This window comes from Vipera ursinii (assembly GCF_947247035.1).
Source record: "Vipera ursinii genome assembly, chromosome: 10".
NCBI lineage: Eukaryota > Metazoa > Chordata > Lepidosauria > Squamata > Viperidae > Vipera > Vipera ursinii.
Genome location: NC_139520.1, coordinates 4226654 through 4247560, shown reverse-complemented (window position 1 = coordinate 4247560; position 20907 = coordinate 4226654). Strand labels below are relative to the sequence as shown.

Sequence of the window (20907 nt, the reverse complement as noted above, 5' to 3'; positions counted from 1 at the left end):
GAGGGAAGGCAGTCTTATCCCCATAAGCAGCAGCTGCAGCCGCCAGTCTTCCAGGCTCTCCCGAAACTCCATCCAGCTCTTCTTCAGCTCTCTCAGTTCCAGCAGCATGGAAAACAGAACTCTGCTGGAGAGTGCCAGATTCAGAGCCATTTCCAGCCAATCGTAAAAGACAGCGTTTCTTGGCAGCTTTAATATGGGTGGGTGTCAAATCCCAGAATTCCCCAGCCAGAATCTCTCCATGCATCTAAAAAAAAAGGTGCGGAGGTTGAGAAATGCTATCTGCACGTCCAAACCAGAAGATTCCCACAACCCTTTAGGTAAGCTAACTAATTTCTGAAGCAGGATGAAGAAAACCTGCAAAGAATACTAGCGGGTAGATGTTGGTTGTTTTTGAAATGTAATTATTTGCATTAACAAAGCAAATATAACACATTTATTTGCATTAACATAAAGGAAAAATGATACAATATGATACAAAAAAATGATATAAAACTGGCTTAACCAATTGGGGATGCTACAGTGGTCATAAGTGTGAAAGCGTGAAAAACGGTCATAAGTCACATTTTTCAGTGCCGTTGTAACTTTGAACGGTCACTAAACAAACTGTTGTAAGTTGAGGACTATCTGTACAGTTATAACCTCAACTTTTTTCGTGACCTATTATTATTACAAGCCAATTCTGTAACTTACACAATTATTAAATCTTTAAACTAAAATTCTAAATTTTATTTTTTTTTCTATTACAAGCATAAAAACCAGAAGAGTCTAGCCTGCATTAATACCCCCCCCCAAAAAAGAAAAAAAAAACGGCTAAAGTAATGTGGGAATGTGGTGATTTAGATAAAGGGTATATGTTCACTTGTTTCTACTCCTTGCAGCCGCCACATCTCCTGCGCATAGATATCTTTCTGGCATACCATTCAGTATTTCCAAATATATCATACTTCCAGGAATTAACACAGTAAATGGGAGCGACATTAATCTTTTATCATTGCTTTTCTCCCTCTTCTTCGATAAAAGACTCTTATTCTTGCAAGAGCTTGCTGGTTGCGTGTAATGTTTATGTTTCTTGCTGGTGGAAGCCACACGCACAGTTTTTTGGCTTTTTAAAAAAATCTTCATTCTAACTAGAATCAAGATTAAAAAAGAAAGGCCAAGAATTGTGTGCGAGAGAGACTGAAGTGCAAACTTCCTTGTGCTTTAGTCTGACAAACCGGAATCCCTTGATTTTGTACCTTGGGTGGAGAGAACAGATTTATTTCCCAGACAGACACACATTAGGCTGGCCTGCAGGCTTCCATTGTCAAGTATACACTTCCCTTTGATAGGTGCATTAGTGCAAGGAGACTGGCGGTTTGATGCCTTCCAACAGTCCAAATTTCCTTGATAAGTTTTCATCAAGCGACTGCAGCATATCAGCTGGGAAAGAAGTGGGATGCAGCTCAGCTGACCTCCTTTTGCCACACTTCCTGGCCATTGGCACTTGGCTTTTCCGGAAGAATTTTGTTTCCCCAAAAATAGGAACCTCCCTTAGCCTGAAAAGATGGTGCAAGGATTTGGAAAGACTGTGGTTAATTGCAGTTCCAAGTCCACCACGAACGAATGGCTGTGCCCAATTTCCTCTCCACTGAATTGGGATGTAGAATGTTAAAAGCTGACAATTGTTTCTTTGGAAAACCATCAGGTGATAAGGTCTTAATCTAAATCTGCTTCCTTTACAAGAACCTATTACTGAATTCCTTTCTTTTCAAGAATGGGTAATAGGACACAATGAGCTTTGATGTCTCTTCACTACTCCACTCAGATTTGCTTTATTTAGTAGCTGGCCATTTCTCTCTGTGAACCTTGTCCTGTATTCAACTGGAATGTCAATATGTTCTCCATAATTGCTTCCTTTGGTTCCAGTGGCTTGGGGGACTGGAGGCTAAAACATACAGGGAACGGTTGCTGGAATTGGGTATGTGTAGTTTATCGAAGAGAAGGACGAGGGGTGACATGATAGCAGTGTTCCAATATCTCAGGGGCTGCCCCAAAGAAGAGGCAGTCAAGCTATTCACCAAAGCACCTGAAGGCAACAGGTGGAAACTTCCCATCGTCCTGTGCGCTCCCACAGGGAGGGCCTTCTTAGGGTACCGCCAGTTAAGGAATGCCGGCGGGTTATCCCCAGGGGAAGGGCGTTCTCTGTGGGCGCGCCGGCCCTTTGGAACCAGCTTCCTACGGAGCTTAGGACCGCCCCCGACCTTCGCTCATTTCGTAGGGACTTGAAAACTTGGTTTTTTGAGTTGTCTGGCCCAGACTGAGGGGTTTTAATTTTTAATTAATGGTGTTTTAGTTAACTTCAGGGATTAATTTAATCTTAGTTTTAATCGTTTTTAATTGTATATGATGTATTTTAACTTTTAATTTTCCCTGTAAACCGCCCTGAGTCCTACGGGAATAGGGCGGTATATAAATTTAAATATAAAATAAATATAAATAAATAAACTAACCAAGGAGAGAAGCAACCTAGAACTAAGGAGAAACTTCCTGACAGTTAGAACAATTAACCAGTGGAACAACCTGCCTCCAGAGGTGGTGAATGCTCCAACACTGGAAGTTTTTAAGAAGAGATTAGACAGCCATTTGCCTGAAATAGTATAGGGTTTCCTGCCTGAGCAGGGGGTTGGACTAGATGACCTCCAAGGTCCCTTCCAACTTATTATTATTATATTTTGCCGTCTGCCCATCCCAAATGAAATAACTAAGGGCACTAATTCCTAAGCTGTCATTCACACCAGACACCTTTTACTAGAAGGCTGTTTCAGATTTGGGAGGTTGCAACTTGTATTCGTGGCTGGAATTGGGGGGGGGGGGGAGACCACTGTCACTAAGTGCCCAGCATGGCTTCTCCTTGCCCTCCTGTCTCTCAGTTCTGGGAAGGGAAAAGACCCCGTACAACTACTAAGGTGGTTCTACTGGTAGTTGTTCCCACTGAGATTATCCTTAGTTGCTTAATGGGTGTGGTCTGGATTCCAGGTGGGAGGGGCTGTTTTCCTACAGGCAAAGAAGCAGCAAAGCGTGGAACGTTTGGTCGGGAAGAAGAGAGTTAAGTTTCCTCTCTAGTGACTCTCAAAGAGTATATCTGTAGTTATACAGGTAGTTGCTTTAATTTGATAAAGATTTCTGTCTCTAGGTGAGGGATAATAAAACTGCTCAGAAGTAACTCCACCTATCTGTCATGGTTTCTTGGGACTGGACAAAGGAGAAAGTACTTCCCTGTTCACCGCCCTGAGTCCTTCGGGAGAAGGGCGGTATACAAATCAAATCAAATCAAATAAATAAATACTTTGATTGCAAATGTCTGCAAAACATCGCAAGATGTTGTGGGGTGGCCTGACACTTTTGTTTTGCCTGTCTGACCGCAAATGAAAGAGCAGAACCACAAAAAGCCGGGATCTGACTTAGTCAAAGTTCAGCCATTTGCTCCTGTTGTAATTTTTTTCCCTTTCCCTTTTTCTGTGGGTGGTGGCACAATACTTTCCATTTACTTTGGCCGTATCAATCCTTTTTGTTAGTTTATAATATAAAAAAGAAAAGTGCAAAAGCAAATAATAGGAAAAGTAGGGGAGGGAAAAGGGAAGAGAAAAGTGTAGAGAAGAAGGGAGGAGAAAGGCATTGACTTCTGACTTCCTTTGGTGCAGTAGAATAAGAAGTAACATCCAACCTCAACTTCTTACTTTTACATACTAGTATAAACTAGCCATTTCTATAACAACACATCTATCTAATCAGTGAAATCCAAAAACAAAGTTTCATTTTTTTCCACCTCAAGCACAAAGTCCAGAAACGGTTTCCAAGCGGAAACAAAAGTATGTGTGTTGTTTTCTTGTATCCATTTAGTCATCTCCCCTAACTCCCATCAGCTTTTGGAACCATTCATCCATTGTGGGGAAAGTTCAGCCATTTGCTCTTGATTGGGTTAGGCTTGAAAGACCCTTTGCCCAAAACCGCCTCTCCGTGGTGGGCTGTTAAGCCACACTGGAGTTGCAAGGAATGGGTGACATCCGTGCTTCAAAAACGAGAGCTGAGCCCTGAATTTAACTGGTGGAGAGACAGCTGCTGGTCCCAGCAAGGACTTTGGGTACTAAGTTCTGTTTTTCTCCCTCCTTCAGCTTCAGACTCTGATCCAGGAAGTGGACCCGGTGGCGGATTATCGCATCGATCGAGCTTTGAATGAAGCCTGCGAGTCAGTGATTCAAACGGCCTGCAAGCACATCCGTTCCGGAGATCCCATGTAGGTGGCCGAGCCCTGCCTTTTTTCTCCTGCGGTGGTTGCGTGTTTCTTTGAGAGAGAAAAGAACCTCCAGGCAGAGGGAAGAAGTCAAGGTGTCTCCTGCAAGAGTGCAGAGTTGGACTAAGTCAGGGGTAGGCAACCTGGGCTCTTTTAGGACTCATGGACTTCAACTCCCAGCTGCTCAGGAATTCTGGGAGTTGAAGTCCACGAGTCTTAAAAGAGCCCAGGTTGCCTACCCCTGGACTAAGTTAAGAATAGAAGAGTTTGCTGTTGTGATGATACGTTAAGACCCATACTGTTCTGTACCAGCCTGCTACCGGCCCTGCAGAAAAGGCAGGGACAACCCCTTTACAAACGGCAAGAGGCTGGAATTAAGCCTGCCAAATTTATTAAGATAAAACAGAGCAAAACAAGACACCAACCATGAAACAGGAGCTATGAAACAGGAACTAATCAAGCGGTTGCCTTCAGCAAACCAGCCCTCCCACACATTCCCCTTAAATACAGTTCAGGGCGTGGCCTCTCTCTGCCTCCTTCCGAGGTGCCCCATTGCCTTCCTCTGTTTACTCCTGATTGACTGCCTCCTGCGTCGGGCGTCCTTGAACAGGGCCAGCTGTGGGTCATCTTCATCCACGCTGTCAGGCTCACACAGCTGGGTCTCCATCGTGACCAGGTGGGAGGGGCCCGGCTGAGGGCTCTCATCAGCAAGATCTTCAACCCCCTCAGCAAGCTCTTCAACACCCCCCTCCTCCTCTGAGTCGTCCGACCCAACTGCCGAACCCACAGGCTGACCCTGAATCACAACACATACATCTTCCTGGCCATTTCTACATCTCTTAGTTATCAGGGGGAAAAAAATCTCCTGCTGATTCAGGGCAGCTCTTGGTGAAATTGGAAAAAAGTCTCTGCCTTAGCAAGCTGAGGGATAAAATTGGGCTCTAAAGGAGCCGAGATTCATACTGTATAATTTTACTCTGCAGGTAGTCCTCGAGTTATGAGTACAATTGAAGCCAAAATTTATTTTGCTAAGTGAAACATTTGTTAAATGAGTTTGCCCCGTTTTACGATCTTTCTTGCCCCAGTTGTTAAATGAATCCTTGCCTTTCTTAAGTTAGTAACATGGTTGTGAAATGAATCTGGATTCCCCCGTTGACTCTGCTTGTCAGAAGGTCGCAAAAACTGATCACACGACCCCGGGACACCGCAATATAAAGGTGCACCAGTTGCCAAGCATTTGAATTTTGATCATCTGACCCTGGGGATGCTGCAATGGTCCCAAGTGTGAAAAACGGTCGTAAGTCACTTTTTTTCCGTGCCGTTGTAACTTTTGAGTGGTCACCAAACGAACTGTTGTAAATCGAGGACAACCTGTATTCCCTTTTCTGCATATCTTGTGAAAAGAAACCCTGGGAAATGCTAGCTTTTCGATGCAGCTGGCTGCCAAGAGTAGATAGATGCAGGGATTCCGACTGACTCTTCAATGCTGCCCCAAGATGGGGAAAGGGTGGACCACGGACGGGCCACTTCTCGATCCAGAGGAGGCTGTGTGGTCACAACAGGCAGCAGTTCGTGGGCAGTTTGGTTTGCCTGCTTGCCTGCCTTGCGGTGAGAGGCTGGCTGTTGTAGCACCTAATCTGAGAACTTCACAGACGTTGTATTTGCAGTCTTAACCTCCTGCTTCTCCCGCAGGATTCTTTCTTGCCTCATGGAGCACCTGTACACAGAGAAGATGGTGGAGGATTGTGAACACCGGCTCTTAGAGCTCCAGTACTTTATTTCACGTGATTGGAAGTGAGTGCGGGGTTTGGGCCTTTGAGCAGCCTTGCCTGCCCTAGTGGCACCTCCTCCCTGGCCCATTGCCGCGATGGGGGTCACCCGGGAATCTCACGGTGAGGCTCTTTTTGCTCCCCTAGGTTGGATTCTGTCCTCTACCGTAAGTGCCAAGGAGATGCATCTCGACTCTGTCACACCCATGGTTGGAATGAAACCAGTGAGATGATTCCCCCTGGAGCAGTCTTCTCCTGCCTATACAGACATGCTTATCGCACAGAAGAACAGGGAAGAAGGGTAGGCCTTATCCCCTCATCATTGTAACACATCTTTAGTGCTTCTCGGAATAAATAAGGTTTGGGAGCATGCCGTTGGCTTAGTTCCTGAAGTAGTCTTTGAATATTCCTAAGGGAAACAGAGAAACTGAGCAGAAGGCGTGAGAACGTCTAGGACAGGTAGGCAAGCTTGGCTCTTTTATGACTCGTGGACTTCAACTCCCAGAATTCCCGAGTCAGCATGGCTCAGCTTGGAAACTCCCTTTCCCCTCAGCATGGCTGGCTCAGGAATTCTGGGAGTTGAAGTCCACCAGTCATAAAAAAGCCAAGCTTGCCTACCCCTGGTCTAGGAAGACAACTCAGTGTTCTTCTGGACAAGTTGCTTGGACCTTTACACTCCAACCTTCTTGGCTGTGAAGCTCCATGTACACATTAGGATGTTCACGTATGGCGTCTCATGTAAAAACCTACAGATGGTTGTTTTCCTTGCACCTGTAATGAGGCAAGGATCCACAAGAAGACCAAGAGCTCTTAGTCACCAGGTGAAAGTTCATAATGTAGTGGACTTTCAAATCAAAAGATGCCAGGTTCCATCTTGGCATCTCTGGTAAAAAAAGAATTAGGTAGCGGGTGAGGTAAACGGCTGTGAGTTCCACATTGGATTGAATTGGGTGTCCCCTGGGTATTTTGGACTGTAGCTGTAATGGTCTTTGCGCCAGGATGAATGAAATAACTGTAGAGCAGGGGTTCCCAGCCAGGGGATGCGAGATGATATTCCAGAGGGTGCGAAAATTTGGGGTTTTCAAAATGATAGTGTATATGCATAATCGGTTGCCGTTATTTCGAACTTTTGTAAGGGGTGCGAGAATTTACCAGAAACGTTCTAGAGGTGCGGAGTGTAGAAAAGGTTGGGAGCCGCTGCTGTACAGTCATCTGGATTTAACAAAAAAGGGACCTTTTGCTGGGTTGGGGGGTGGGGACAAAAATGCAATTTGGAAAATTGTATTTTACCCATTTTACAGGAAGATCTCTTTCCCGAGTAACTGAAATTGTGGGGGAAAAGATTTTGCAGGTTATTGCTCAGCTGTGGACGTGGGATTGATCAAGTTTTGCTTGTGCAAATAACACCTTGGTTTCATAATTTTCTTGTAATGTGTTTGAGATCTGGGGAATTGAACCATAACTTGCCTCCAAGAAAGAATGGATTTTTAAATGAGATTGTGGCATTTTGTAGATTAAAGAAAAAAGTTCATACAGTCAGCTTTACAGAAGAAACTTATGGAAGACCAGAGGATGAATGGAGCATTTCTTTACTTTCCTTCCCAATATATTTGGCTATATTTAACTTAGTCTTAATGTTTAGAATGTTATTTTTAATCTGATTTCTGTATTCTCCAGTAGTTGGATCATCTGCTAGCATATGACTTTGTTTTCTGTAATTAGATAATTTATCTAGCCATGTAATATTTGTGAGACTTCTGGTGTAAGCAACCTCCTAAAGTAGGGTAGAAAGTCTGGAGTTGTGAGCACTTTGACACAAACACAAATTAAGAGATTGGATGTATTTTTAGTTGCCTACAACAAGAATTGTAACTTGACTTAATTGGTTCAGTTGCTGCGCCCTTGTAATTTATTTAAATACTTTTTAGCCATTCAAATATCAATTGGAAGGGAGCGGCAAAGAAAATTAAGACCCAAAGGAGACAATGTTTTAGACCAGGGGTCTTCAAACTTGGCCCTTTTATGACTTGTGGACTTCAACTCCCAGAATTCCTCAGCCAGCAAAGCTGGCTGAGGAATTCTGGGAGTTGAAGTCCACAAGTCATAAAAGGGCCAAGTTTGAAGACCCCTGTTTTAGACTGACACTGGGTTTGGCTAAGAACAGCAGGAGAATTGTTGTCTGCATCTGGAAGAAAAAAAAACAATTTTTTTGAGTGGGTGGTTTTGTTCATCACAAATGTCCATATTTGTCTTTGGTAGTTATCCCGAGAATGCAGAGCAGAAGTGCAGCGAATTCTGCACCAGCGTGCATTGGATGTGAAGCTAGATCCAGCCCTCCAGGACAAGTGCATGATAGATCTGGGGAAGTGGTGCAGTGAGAAAACCGAAACTGGACAGGTAACTTCATTCTTTTCAGAATTAGACTAGACTAGACTAGACTGGAATGGTTATATTTGAGGGCTAAACAGTGGTAATTACCTGAAAATATCTTGGCTTTTAAATAATGCGTCAGCTTACTTTTCTTCAGGTTTGGAATATGAGCATTTCTATGCCTCTAACTTACTGCTTTTGATAGAAACTCGATTGCTTGTGGGGCCATGTGTTGGTAGGAGAGAGTTTGTACAAATTCGAAAGCAATAGGTACCACTTCGGTGGGAAGGTAACCACGTTCCGTACACCCTTGGCATATAGCCATGCTGGCCAGATGGCCATGGAAATTGTCTTCGGACAACACTGGCTCTCTCAGCCAAGAAACTGAGATGAACACTGTGCCTTAGAGTTGGAGTTGACGTTACCTCTGCTGAACATAGTAGAAAAAGACTAGAGAACTGACTCCAGCAACCAGGACAGGGAGGCGATCGTGCAAATTTCCCTTTGTATTTTGAATACCATCCTTGCTGTTTTCTGCAGTGCAGTTAAGACTCCGGGTAGAGTTTGGTTAGCAGCCACTCATTCAGCAACCAGGTAAAATTATAATGGTGCTGCCTTCAAAGTTCTGACAATCTGCATGCAAAGTCGTGTCCGACCCCTGGCGACCCCATGGACAACGTTCCTCCAGGCCTTCCTGTCCTCTACCATCTTCTGGAGTCCCTTTAAGCTCACGCCTACTGCTTCAGTGACTCCATCCAGCCACCTCATTCTCTGTCGTCCCCTTCTTCTCTTGCCCTCAACCCTCAACCCTTTCCCAGCATTAGGCTCTTCTCCAGTGAGTCCTTCCTTCTCATTAGGTGGCCAAAGTATTTGAGTTTCAGCTTCAGGATCTGGCCTTCTAAAGAGCAGTCAGGGTTGATCTCCTCTAGGACTGACCAGTTTGATCGCCTTGCAGTCCGAGGGACTCGCAGGAGTCTTCTCCAGCACCATAGATCAAAGGCCTCAATTCTTTGGCGCTCGGCCTTTCCCTAAACTGATTTTATTATTCTGTATAATGAGTATTTGAACAAAGCTGGGAATATTTTCTTCAATAGCTTTCTCATGTGACTTTCTCTTGCCTTTCTTCCAAGGAGTTTGATGAAGGGGAGACTGATTTTGGCACTTGCTCTCACAGGTTGACAGTTAAAAGGCAATTTGTATACTTGAGGGAAGATCGGCTGCCCAAAAGCTGTTTATCCCACCAAGGCCACTTGCTTATTCAGCTGGAGAAATAGGAAACGTAAAGGATTCAGAAATATTGGCCATCTAGTTGGGAAATACGTGCATATAAAGAAGCCAAGCACATTCCATACGTCATGCAAGAATTGGAAGTCATTTTGGTTTTAGCATTGTGCATTAGGAGAATAACTGAGTTGGAAGGGACCTTGGGGGTCTTCTAGTCCAACCCCCTGCACAGGCAGGAGACAAATGGCTGTGTCCAATCTCTTCTTAAATCTCCAGTGTTGGGGCACCCACAATTTCTGGAGGCAAGCCATTCCACTGATTGTTCTAACTATCAGCAAATTTCTCCTTAGTTCTAGGTTGCTTCCCTCCTTGATTAGTTTCCATCTTGTCTTGACTTAAGATGCTTTAGAATAGGTTGGACACCACCACCCCTCTTCTTTGTGGCAGCCGCTCAGATATTAGAAGACTGCTATCATGTCACCACTATTCCTTTTCATTCAATTAGACATACTCAATTCCTGCAGTTGTTCTTCACAGGTTTTAGCCTCCAGCCCCCTAATCATCTTTGTTGCTCTTCTCTGCACTCTTTCTAGAGTCTCAACACCTTTTTTATATCACGGTGGCCAGAACTGGATTCAGGATTTCAAGTGTGGTTATACCAAGGCACTAGAAAGCACTTCGCTTGTCCTTGAGTCTGTCCCTCTGTTAACGCAGCCTAGAACTGTGTTGGCTGTTCTGGTGGCTTCAGCATACTGCTGGCTCCTATTTAAGTGATTGTCCATTAGGACTCCGAGATCCCTCTCACAATTGCTGCTATTAAGCCAGGTACCATCTGTTCTGTACCCGTGCTTTTGGTTTTTCTTGCCTAAGTGTAAAATCTTACTTACTCGTGTCTTAAGCCAAATATTTTTAGTGAAAGTAATGACCAGTTGAGAAACCAATGGCATTTTAGGGGGCTGTGAACCTTCCTTACTTCAATCCAACCAGGAGCAAGAATTGTAACATTTCATTGTGGATTTGGGGGATTCTCAAAGGAATGATCAAATTGGCCTAGGATATTATGTGCGGGATTTTTTTTTTTTATGTGCAGGAACTTGAATGTCTGCAAGACCATCTGGATGATCTGGTAACTGAGTGCAGAGAGGTTGTCGGAAACCTTACAGAGCTAGAATCTGAGGTGAGGTGGCTTTCTTCAAAGGAAGAAGCTCCACTGTTCTGTGGCGCTTTACCCTGAGTCGTTGCCAGTGGATTGCAAGCCGTGCTTTACCTTCTAGGGTCTGGAACGGGTAGACCAGGGGTAGGCAACCTCGGCTCTTTTATGACTCATGGACTTCAACTCCCAGAATTCCTGAGCCAGCACAGCTGGCTCAGGAATTCTGGGAGTTGAAGTCCATGACTCATAAAAGAGCCGAGGTTGCCTACCCCTGGGGTAGACATTGCGAAATAACCACAGGCTGCTGTCCCTGGAAATTGTGGCAGATAGGCAGAGAAACCTATTAACAAATAAGCAAAGGGTGGATTTTGCCTTTGATTCTTTCCAATCCAAAATAAGAAATTATGTGAAGAGACTTGGTCCATCTGTGCCATACCTCTTTAACCCCCCCCTCCCCCTGAAAGGAATGGGAACCAAACTTGGCGTGGTGGAAGAAGTCGGGGGAAAAAGAAAATTTGAATCCCAAAGTGGAATGAATCCAGTTTCTGGCTGTGGAGAGAAAAAAAACAGAATTCCAGAAGTCGTGCTCTGCACGTTTTCCCTACTTTGTTTAGTATGATTTTTATATCCATACATTAAAACAGATGTTTGTTGAGTGATTGCTTCTTGCTGAGAAGGGTGCTGCGGAAACGTAGCAAAAATTATCAAGTAGCCAGTTTGCAGGGCGTTTTCCAAGGAGTGACTTTGTCAATTGAGTCAGCAGAGAGACTTAACAGCAGCTTGGCAGCAGAATTAAGTGTTCTCAAGCTTGACATGCATACTTGGCGTAATCTGAGTGTGTGAGAAGAAACAAGAAGAAATAAAAGCCTTTTTTATTGGTGGTGCCTTAAACAACTTAAGTGAAAATGAAAGGACTGGACAAATTGTGATGTGCAAGGTTTGTGATATGTACGAGCTGACCTAAAAAAAAAGGAGCATTTATTTGCAGCCAGGGGAAATGTGATATTTGCGCATGCTGCAGTGCTTGCTGAGATGCTTAAGGAAAAGTTGTGGGATTGGCACAAATGTCCAGATCTCCCCTTATAAGATAAAATGAAGAATTGTTAGATTAAACAAAGGGGATGCGATAAGAGGGCCTGAGCAATTTTGAGAGAGAGAGAGAGAGAGAGAGAGAGAGAGAGAGAGAGAGAGAGAGAGAGAGAGAGAGAGAGAGAGAGAGAGAGAGAAAATCAAAAGGTAAACCTCGTGGATGAGGGCAACATCCTTATCCAGTTGTGCAGGAAAACAAAGAGATGTTATGGGAAAGGGAAATAAGATGGCTTTAAATTCTTAGGAGGACAAATGAACTATAGGACAGCGCTTCTGTCATCTCTGTCACCCCCTTGCAGTATTTATGGGCTGGTAACTATTTAATTGTCAATATTGGAACCAGAGTATTAACTATCTAAGAGCATCGTTTGTGTTAAAAAGTGGACATGACCCTTGGGCATGACCTAGAGCAGGGGTAGGCAACCCTGGCTCTTTTATGACTCGTGGACTTCAGCTGGCTCAGGAATTCTGGGAGTTGAAGTCCAAGAGTCAAAAGAGCCAGGGTTGCCTACCCCTGACCTAGAATGATCTGACTGATTTCTGGATTCCTCTGACAGGATATCCAGATAGAAGCCTTGCTGATGCGAGCATGTGAACCCATCATCCAGACCTTCTGCCATGTAAGTGATTCTTCTCCCTCATAGTTTTGGCCACATTAACAATGAACACAAAAGTCCTTTCCCATCAAGGTATCCTCCGGATGCCCTTCCCGTTAAGTGTTCCTTCTTGGAACCTTTATAATCTGCAAATGTTCTTCTGGTGCTGATTGTCAGCACTTTGCACAGAGAGGTAGATGGCCTCCAATATGAGGATTCCGGAAATTGCAGTCACTTCCTATCTGCAAGAGTCAGCCTGGAGAAGTTGGGCCAGGATAGCTGCTTTTTTCATATTCCTGGGCTTTGTTAGTTGCCTGACACTTTTTTTTTGAAGTACGACTAATGGAATTATTGCAGATAAATTGTCGGTGAAAGACTCTCCTATATTTTTATTTCTATTTTCTAAACTGCCCATCTCCCTCCGAGTATTTGTGACGTCTGAGGGAATGTGAGTGAGGAGCTGCAGTGTAGGTAAAACGCAATGTTCCTATTTACCTACGTAACAGAGGAGGAGAAAAAAAAAGTAATTTGCAGCTTTGCATTATACTGATTCTTTGGACACCAAAGAGATGGACTTAGAAGAGCAAGCAGATGGTGGAGAGTCTGATGCGTTGGAGCCATCCTAATTAGATCAGTTTCCTTTCAACCTTCCTCTCCTTCTTCCCCCCTTGAGAAAGGAGTTTCTTGCTATGAAAATGTAAATGAAATGGTTTGGTCAACACTGGTGGGGGATGTTTGTCAGAAGCTGGAGACAAACACTTGCAGTTCTGCTTTAGAACTCTGCACAATGGAGCAAAGCGAAACCAGCATTTTGTAATAGAATAAATACGCCAGAAAGAATTTCAAATTTTACACTCTGCAGAGAATTTCTGGCTCGTGTAGGAACAAAATTTTAATGTTTGTGCCCCTGTCCCTGTGGGGTTTGAATAGCATTTAATGAGAGGATTTGGCTTTGTGGGGACATACGATATTTAATCTTGCTTGTGCTATAGCTTTTCCCACTTTGCCCTGCTCAGAATGTGCGCTGGGTTGCAATTTTAAATTCCCTTGGCAGCAGGTGCTTGATGGTGCCAAGTGGAAATGGAATTAGCGGTTGCTGTGCTGAGTTGAGGAAATATGACTGGGGGCTACTGGATTGTTCTGGGGCCAAGGCTGGCTGTTTCTCCCTCACCTTCTCAGGTGATAGTTGAGTTCAAGCAGACCTCTTGAGACTTTTCCAAAGTTATGAATTGTGTCTTCCTTAATTTGACAGCGGAAGCTGCCAAGGAGGGAGCAAGTTTCTGCCAGACAGTCATTACATGCCTCTAATTGTTCCATCTTCCCTTCAGGAAATGGCAGACAACCAAATTGACTCAGGAGACCTCATGGAGTGTCTTGTTCAGAACAAGCATCAGAAGGAGATGAATGAGAAGTGCGCAGTTGGAGTTACGCATTTCCAGCTAGTGAGTACAGCCATTCTATTTGTTTATTCCCAGCCATTTATATGTCGCCCATTCTAACAGTTCCAGGTGACTAAAAGTCTAAAAGCATCCATAGAATACTAATAAAAATCATACGCTATAACTGCTGCCAACCCTTGGATGACCTTCCTGCCCAATTGCTGTCTTAAAAGAGGACAGTCTTCTCCATTTTTAAAGAAAGCTAGGAGTACATTGGCCTGGAGAGCCAGCTCTTCTGGAGGGAGGGAGCTGCCCCTCTGAAGGTCATCCCTGGGTCCCATCTCCCCCATCTGTTTCAGAATGGGTTGCCTGGAGCATCCTGCCCCTGCTAGACTCCTAAGGGCAGGCCGATTTTCCTTGAAGAAGGAGTTCTAACAGAGGCTAAGCCAGAAAGATTTAAGCCAGAAAGATAGTTTAATGAAAAGAAGGACTAGGGATGACATGGTAGCACTGTTCCAGTATCTCAGGGGTTGCCCCAGAGAAGAGGGGGTCAAGCTATTCTCCAAAGCACTTGAGGGCAGGACAAGAAGCAACGGATGGAAACTCATCAAGGAGAGAAGCAGCCTAGAACTCAGGAGAAACTTCCTGATGATTAGAACAATTAGTGGAACAACCTGCCTCCAGAAGTTGTGGGTGCTCCAACGTTGGAAGTTTTTAAGAAGAGCCTGGAGAACCATTTGTCTGAAATGGTGTAGGGTTTCCTGCCTGAGCAGGGGTTTAGAAGACTTCCAAGGTCCCTTCCAACTCTGTTATTCTGTGACACTCTATGACATTTTGAGCTTTGCCAGGGTTAGGAATTAGACAGGTCCCTTCTTCCAATTGTCAGGATCACCCCAGTTAATAGAAAGTGGGTTCTTTCTGGTCCCTTTCTTCAAGACTTCCTGGCTTCCTCGCTGTAACTTCTCTCTCCATACCAGTTCCAGCATCTCCTTCCAGATGGTCATTCCATATTTCCATGGCTGTTAAATGGAGGCTGGCCAACTAGATCACTTTTCATGGTCTGCATAGGAGCTGCAGCTCTACTTCACTCCACCAGAATTTGGCTAGACTGGAGGGAGATATTCAGGGGAGTTGAGGACTGACCCTCTCTGCTCTCTTTTCTTTGTTCAGATACAAATGAAGGATTTCAGGTTCTCCTACAAATTTAAAATGGCCTGCAAGGAAGATGTGCTGAAGTTGTGTCCCAACATCAAGAAAAAGTACGTCTGTGGGTTTCCTCCATAGCTTGCTTGGGGCAACCTAGTTGGGTCTCTCATCTGGTCTGTGGGAGACATCATGCTTCTTTCCTCCTCCTCCTCTTCTTCTTCAGGGTGGACGTGGTGATCTGCCTGAGTACCACAGTGCGCAACGATACTCTGCAGGATGCCAAAGAGCACCGGGTCTCTGTGAAATGCCGCAAGCAGCTACGAGTGGAGGAGTTGGAAATGGTAAACAGGCCTGGCTGCTGTCTCGTCTGGCACAGCTTTCTCAGGAAATGTGCCGGGACACCGGTTAAAAATACAGGCTGCCACTCATTGCTAATGTGTTTTCCACTAATTATCCTCTGCAGCCATTTGTGTGCCATGCTGGCATTTTGCCACAAGAAGGCGGTCTCCTTCAGTTAGGTCTGTGCCCAGGATGCCAGTGTGTTGCCCAGTCTGATCCCTCCAGTCTCAAAAGTTTTTCCTGGCCAGGTTTTTGAGGCAAGGCTCGGGGCGCATCCCAGACTCTTACTGGAAGACAGCTGAGGAGAGCTCAGTCCTAAATCATTCCTTTTACGCTGCGGTCTTAAGGGCTCAGCCTGAGTGCAGACGTTGCGCTTTGAATGCATGTCATCCTCCCACCCTCCTGCAGGACTGGGAATCGTTTGAAGGGTTTCCTGGGACCTTGAAGAGTGCAGAGTGTTTTGTGACTTTGGTTTGGTCTAAATAAAAAAAAAAGCTGCCAGTTTGTTGGGCTTCAGTGGCTGCTCTTGTTTCACTTTCCTCTTGGATCTGAATTTCTCTTGCAGACTGAAGATATCCGCCTGGAACCAGATCTTCACGAAGCGTGTAAAACTGACATTAGGAACTACTGCCAGAATGTTCCCTACGGCAATGCCCAGGTGACAGGCTTATATAGATGCATTCACTGGGGTTTGTCTACACGTTCATGACATTTTCTCCAAGGCGTTAACGTTTCTGGTCTTCACTTCTCATTTATTTTATTGCCACAACCTAAGCAGTGATGCCTGAGCAGGATTTGAGCTTGCCTTTGCCAGTCCTTGTGAGACTTGCTAATTGCGAGTATGAATGTACAGTATGTGTGTATTTATCTGTTAAGTTTATAGGCCGCCTGTCTCAGCGATAAGGCAGCTTTTAAACAGTAAAATGATAAATGTTTAATAAGCAAGGCTAATACACAGCCTTGAATCTGCTTGCCCTCCTTTTTAAGTTTTAGATGTGATTTACAAAACTTCCATAAATTGCTATCGGATTGTACCTGAGATAGAATAGCATATTTTTAAAATGACGACAGCCGATTTCATTTGAATTAACTTAAAATTTAAACAGACTTAGTTTTTGCCTTAGCCTTTTGGAGTGAAGCCAAAGCTGAAGATGCACGACCTTGCTTTCTTCTCTGGTTGCTTCTGCTTGGAACAAGGGACGTGGTTTGAGCCGTGGGCGTGGCCTCTCCCTTTTCTGCAGTATTCTGGAGTACTTCGTAGTCAAGTGCTTCTGTAACAATCTGTTGCTAAAAACATTTATTTTGAAGTTAGCATATTAAAGGTAGAAATTGCTCCACTTCAGATTTTTCCTTTGCCTCTTAAATGACAGTTTTCCTTACTGTCAAGTTAAATGTTTTGCTACTAAAACTTTTAAGGATGCCATCTAGTGTTTGTCAACCTTGGCTAATTTAAGATGTCTTGACCTCAGTTTCCAGGCTGGCTGGGGAATTCTGGGAGTTGAAGTCCACACATCTTCAACTGCCAAGTTTAAGAAACAACGATGTGATCTATGAAATGGATTCCTTTAGGCCGGGCCTTGTTAAGAGCCAGTCTTGGCTTGATCTGGAATTTGATGCTGCCTAACAGAATTGTCTTCTTACCAAAATGGCGTTTTGGCCAAAGCGTGTAGTCTTTCACCCAAACCCAGTTCTGTTTCACCAGCGGTGCCCTCCTCAATGTTTTCACAATCACCTCCTCTCCCTGCAGATCATTGAGTGTTTGAAAGAAAACAAGAAACAGCTCAGCAGCCGCTGCCATCAAAAAGTCTTCAAACTCCAAGAGACAGAGATGATGGATCCAGAGCTGGATTACACCCTCATGCGGGTCTGCAAACAGATGATCAAGGTAAAGATGACCAGTTCTTGCTCCAGGAACATCTTGGACTGGGCATTTGAGGGAAAGGTAGACAACTTGACATACCACTGAAGACGCATCCTAATCTAATTTCAATCAGAACAGAGCTGGAAGGAACCTTGGAGGTCTTCTAGTCCAGCCCCCTGCTCAAGCAGGAGAACCTATACCATCTCAGACAACCGACTGTCTAGCCTCTTCTTAAAAACCTCCAGGGATGGAGCCCCCACGATTTCTGGAGACAAGCTGTTCCACTGGTTAATTGTTCTCACTGTTAGGAACTTTCTCCTTAATTCCAGGTTGCTTCTCTCCTTGACTAGTTCCCACCCGTTGCTTCTTGTCCTGCCTTCTGGTGTTTTGGTTAATAAGTTGACTCCCCTCTTCTTTGTGGCAGCCTCTCAAATATTGGAACGCTGCTATCATGTCCCCCCTAGTCCTTCTTTCCTCTAGACCAGGGGTCCCCAACCTATGGTCTGCAGCCTGGGATCGGCCGTGGGCTCTTGGCCAGCGGGCCGCGGAAACAGCTGGCAGGTGCGCGTGCATGTGTGGGCACACGTTTCCCCCTCCACTTGCGCTAGCGCCTGCGGCCCTGTTTACATAATGTGCGTGGGCGTGAATGGGAATGCTAGCGTGGGATGGGGGTCTTCAGCCCATTTGCACATGTGCTACTAGCCGCTGTGGGGTGGTGCATGGCCGTTTGTGCATGCGCATGGCGCCAGCACATGCTGTGTGCACGAATGGGGCTGCTAGTGCTGTGCCAGTGTGTGCGGCCCCGTGTGCGCACGCACACCAATTTTGAAGCTGCTGTCCTTGCCTGGAAAGGTTGGAGACCTCTGCTGTAGACTGACCATACCCAAATCCCGCAGCCGTTCTTCATATGTTTTAGTCTCCAGGCCTTTCATCATCTGAGTTGCTCTTCTTTGCACTTTTTTTCAAAGATTCAACGTCTTTTTTGTAACATGGACACGGTATTCCAAGTGTGGCCCTACTAAGATTTGTGAGGGGGGGGGGGAAAGAATCCAGTATCTTTAAATAGGAGAACACCTTTATTGGCCTCATTCAAAACGGCAGAAGGAAGAACTCAAGAACTTCAGGCTCTCCAAAACGCCTCCTTAAGCAAGGGCTACCACATGCTTTGTCTCTGGTACCACTGGGTTTGATGAACAAGAGTTCTAAAGAACTGGAAAGATATGCTTTTTAATGCCACTGAGTTGCCCTCCGAGGAGGATGAAAAACAATACTTTAATGGAATACCGTATGACATTAAGCTTTGTGGTACACCAAGCTATGCACCCAAATCTCTTTCATGCCCAGATTGTGTCTGGGGCAGAGGTTGGGGTGCTGTCAGATGCTCGAGCCATTCCCGCTGGATATAGGAAGCGGAAAGTTGTTTGAAAAAGAGGGGGGGGAAATCACGTAGGGCCAGGGGTCAGCTCTGAATTGAAGGCACGGGGCTTCTGAACCATTCTTCCAAAACTCACGCCTACATTTCTGTTCCTGGTAGAAATCTCAAAATAGGGAGGCCTGAGGTTCCGTTTAGGGTTTGTAGTGTTCGGTAGGATCGCTCGGGCACTGGACCGTCTCTTCCTGAGAAGCTCATTCTCTCCTAGAGAGCTTTGCTTCCATAGGGATGGTTCTCAAACCATGCGCCACATAATTGGGGAGGACACAAATGGGACCGGCGTTTCAGGGCGGTCCAGAGCTCCGTGTGCTGGGCCTGGGAGGAAGGGTGGATCTCAAAACTGGTCCATGCAGGAGGTTCTCCGCCCTGCCTGGCTTTGCCTTCCCGCACTGCTTCCTGCTTGGAGGTGATGTCCAAGCACGGGAGATGTTTCTGCGTCTCCTCGCTGAGTTGTTGCTTCTTTGTCTCCCTTGGCAGAGGTTCTGCCCAGAGGCAGACGCCAAGAACATGCTGCAGTGCTTGAAGCAGAACAAAAACAGCGAGGTGATGGATCCCAAATGCAAGCAGATGATCACAAAGCGCCAGATCACCCAGAACACAGGTAATGAATGGTCTGTGGCTGTGTGTAACTGGGATGGAAGGGTCTCTATATCTTCATTGGTGGTGAAATTTTGTTGGCCACGCAGGACAAGTTGCGTTTGGGGCTTCAAAGTGAATTCGAAACTCCACAAAAACAATTCACACTTTCCTTGGATCATGTTCCTTATACACGCTCCTCTGCTTTCTTGTTCTGGAGTGTATTATTTGTGCTTGGTGTTTGCTTTTATTAGGCAGCACTGAGCCACCTCTCTGCGTTTGAAATCCCCACACCTCAACCGCCTTCCTGGGCAGAATGTCACGCTTGCTTTTCTGTAGTGTGTGCATTTTAGGTCCACTCAGGTCTACCCTAGGCAGGTGCCTTCTAAGTGAAGCACTTGGCTGCGAGTTACTAAATGTATTTGAACTACGGAGGAAATGTTGCAGTTCAGAGAAGAAGAATTTGCCTGGCTTATGGAAAGTTCCAAATTTGGATTTGGGCTGGTTGAAAGAATCTCAGCTAGCATAATTGGGAGGAACTTTGGCATAGACAAAGAGATGAATTTGATAAAAACTGAACATGCAACCACAAAAGAAGGAGAGAGAGAGAGGGAGAGGGAGAGGGAGAGGGAGGGAGGGAGGGAGAGAGAGAGAGAGAGAGAGAGAGAGAGAGAGAGAGAGAGAGAGAGAGAGAGAGAGAGAGAAAGAGAGAGAGAGAGAGAGAGAGAGAAAGAGAGAGATTTGCTGAACTCTGCATTAAGTAGCCAAAGCAACTTTCTCTAGCAAGTTGTCCATTGCATTACCAATTGGGATTGGCTGGAATTGTGGGAGATGTTTGTTCTTTGCTTAAAGTAAACCCTTTATTTCATTTTTGTCTTGGATCATACTGAATGGGAAATCTTCCACTTTCCATTAAAAAACCCACAATGGAAAAAGCCATTGAACTTGGAAAAGACTTGGGTTACAGGCTGTCTTGCTCACCGTAGAATTGTGGTAATTTTGAGTTCTCATTTAACCAGACAATGAGTATCTTATTCAGCCATTAGCTCTGCCTTTTGAGACTTCAGCAAGCGTTGTCTGCAGTTCAGTGGAGCCGTCTTTTATGGTGGTCATTATCTCTGCACATTTGCACAACTTAAAAATGAAGTTGCTAAGTGTCTAGGAACTGTATTCCAGACCTTTCTTGGAGGTGACCCTTTGTAATTTGCTCCCTTAGAGAGTATTTGAATGACTTGCGAGCTTCGTTGTAAACCCAGCAGAGCTCTGCAGAGAGGCCTCCCCTGTGAATCTTAAAGCCTGATTTAGCCTTTCTCTCTCTGGCAGATTACCGCCTGAATCCAGTGCTCAGGAAGGCGTGCAAAGCAGACATTCCCAAATTCTGCCAGAGCATTCTGAGTAAAGCCAAGGAGGAGTCAGAGCTGGAAGGGCAGGTCATATCCTGCCTGAAGCTGAAATACGCAGACCAGGTAATGATGTCCCACCTGTTGGCCAGAACAGAGGCGGGACAGCCCACTCGACTAGAGCTCCTTCCCCCTTCTGTAGAAATTGAGAAAGAAAGAGAAGGCTGCCTCAACCCAAAGGGGGATCCCATTACAAGCTTATCAACCAAACAGACTCTTCGGCTGTCCCACAAACATGCCAGGAAAAGGGAGATCAAGGAGGAGACCTGCTTTAATGCGCTTACTAAGCTGGCGGGTTCCGAT

General features: G+C 45.2%; 1 protein-coding gene across 2 annotated transcripts in view; it reads left to right on the top strand.

The window, feature by feature from the left end:
• The window catches only part of GLG1 (golgi glycoprotein 1), an 83965-nt gene that overhangs the window by 55738 nt on the left and 7320 nt on the right, over positions 1-20907 (top strand). For both annotated transcript variants that reach the window (XM_083370657.1, XM_083370658.1), the window contains exons 9-21: positions 4152-4273; positions 5963-6064; positions 6187-6340; positions 8299-8436; positions 10724-10810; positions 12433-12495; positions 13800-13913; positions 15021-15109; positions 15220-15337; positions 15901-15993; positions 17083-17220; positions 19106-19229; positions 20528-20670. In XM_083370657.1, coding sequence (XP_083226783.1) covers positions 4152-4273; positions 5963-6064; positions 6187-6340; positions 8299-8436; positions 10724-10810; positions 12433-12495; positions 13800-13913; positions 15021-15109; positions 15220-15337; positions 15901-15993; positions 17083-17220; positions 19106-19229; positions 20528-20670 — 1485 coding nt within the window. The remainder of the gene's footprint in view (positions 1-4151; positions 4274-5962; positions 6065-6186; positions 6341-8298; positions 8437-10723; positions 10811-12432; positions 12496-13799; positions 13914-15020; positions 15110-15219; positions 15338-15900; positions 15994-17082; positions 17221-19105; positions 19230-20527; positions 20671-20907) is intronic.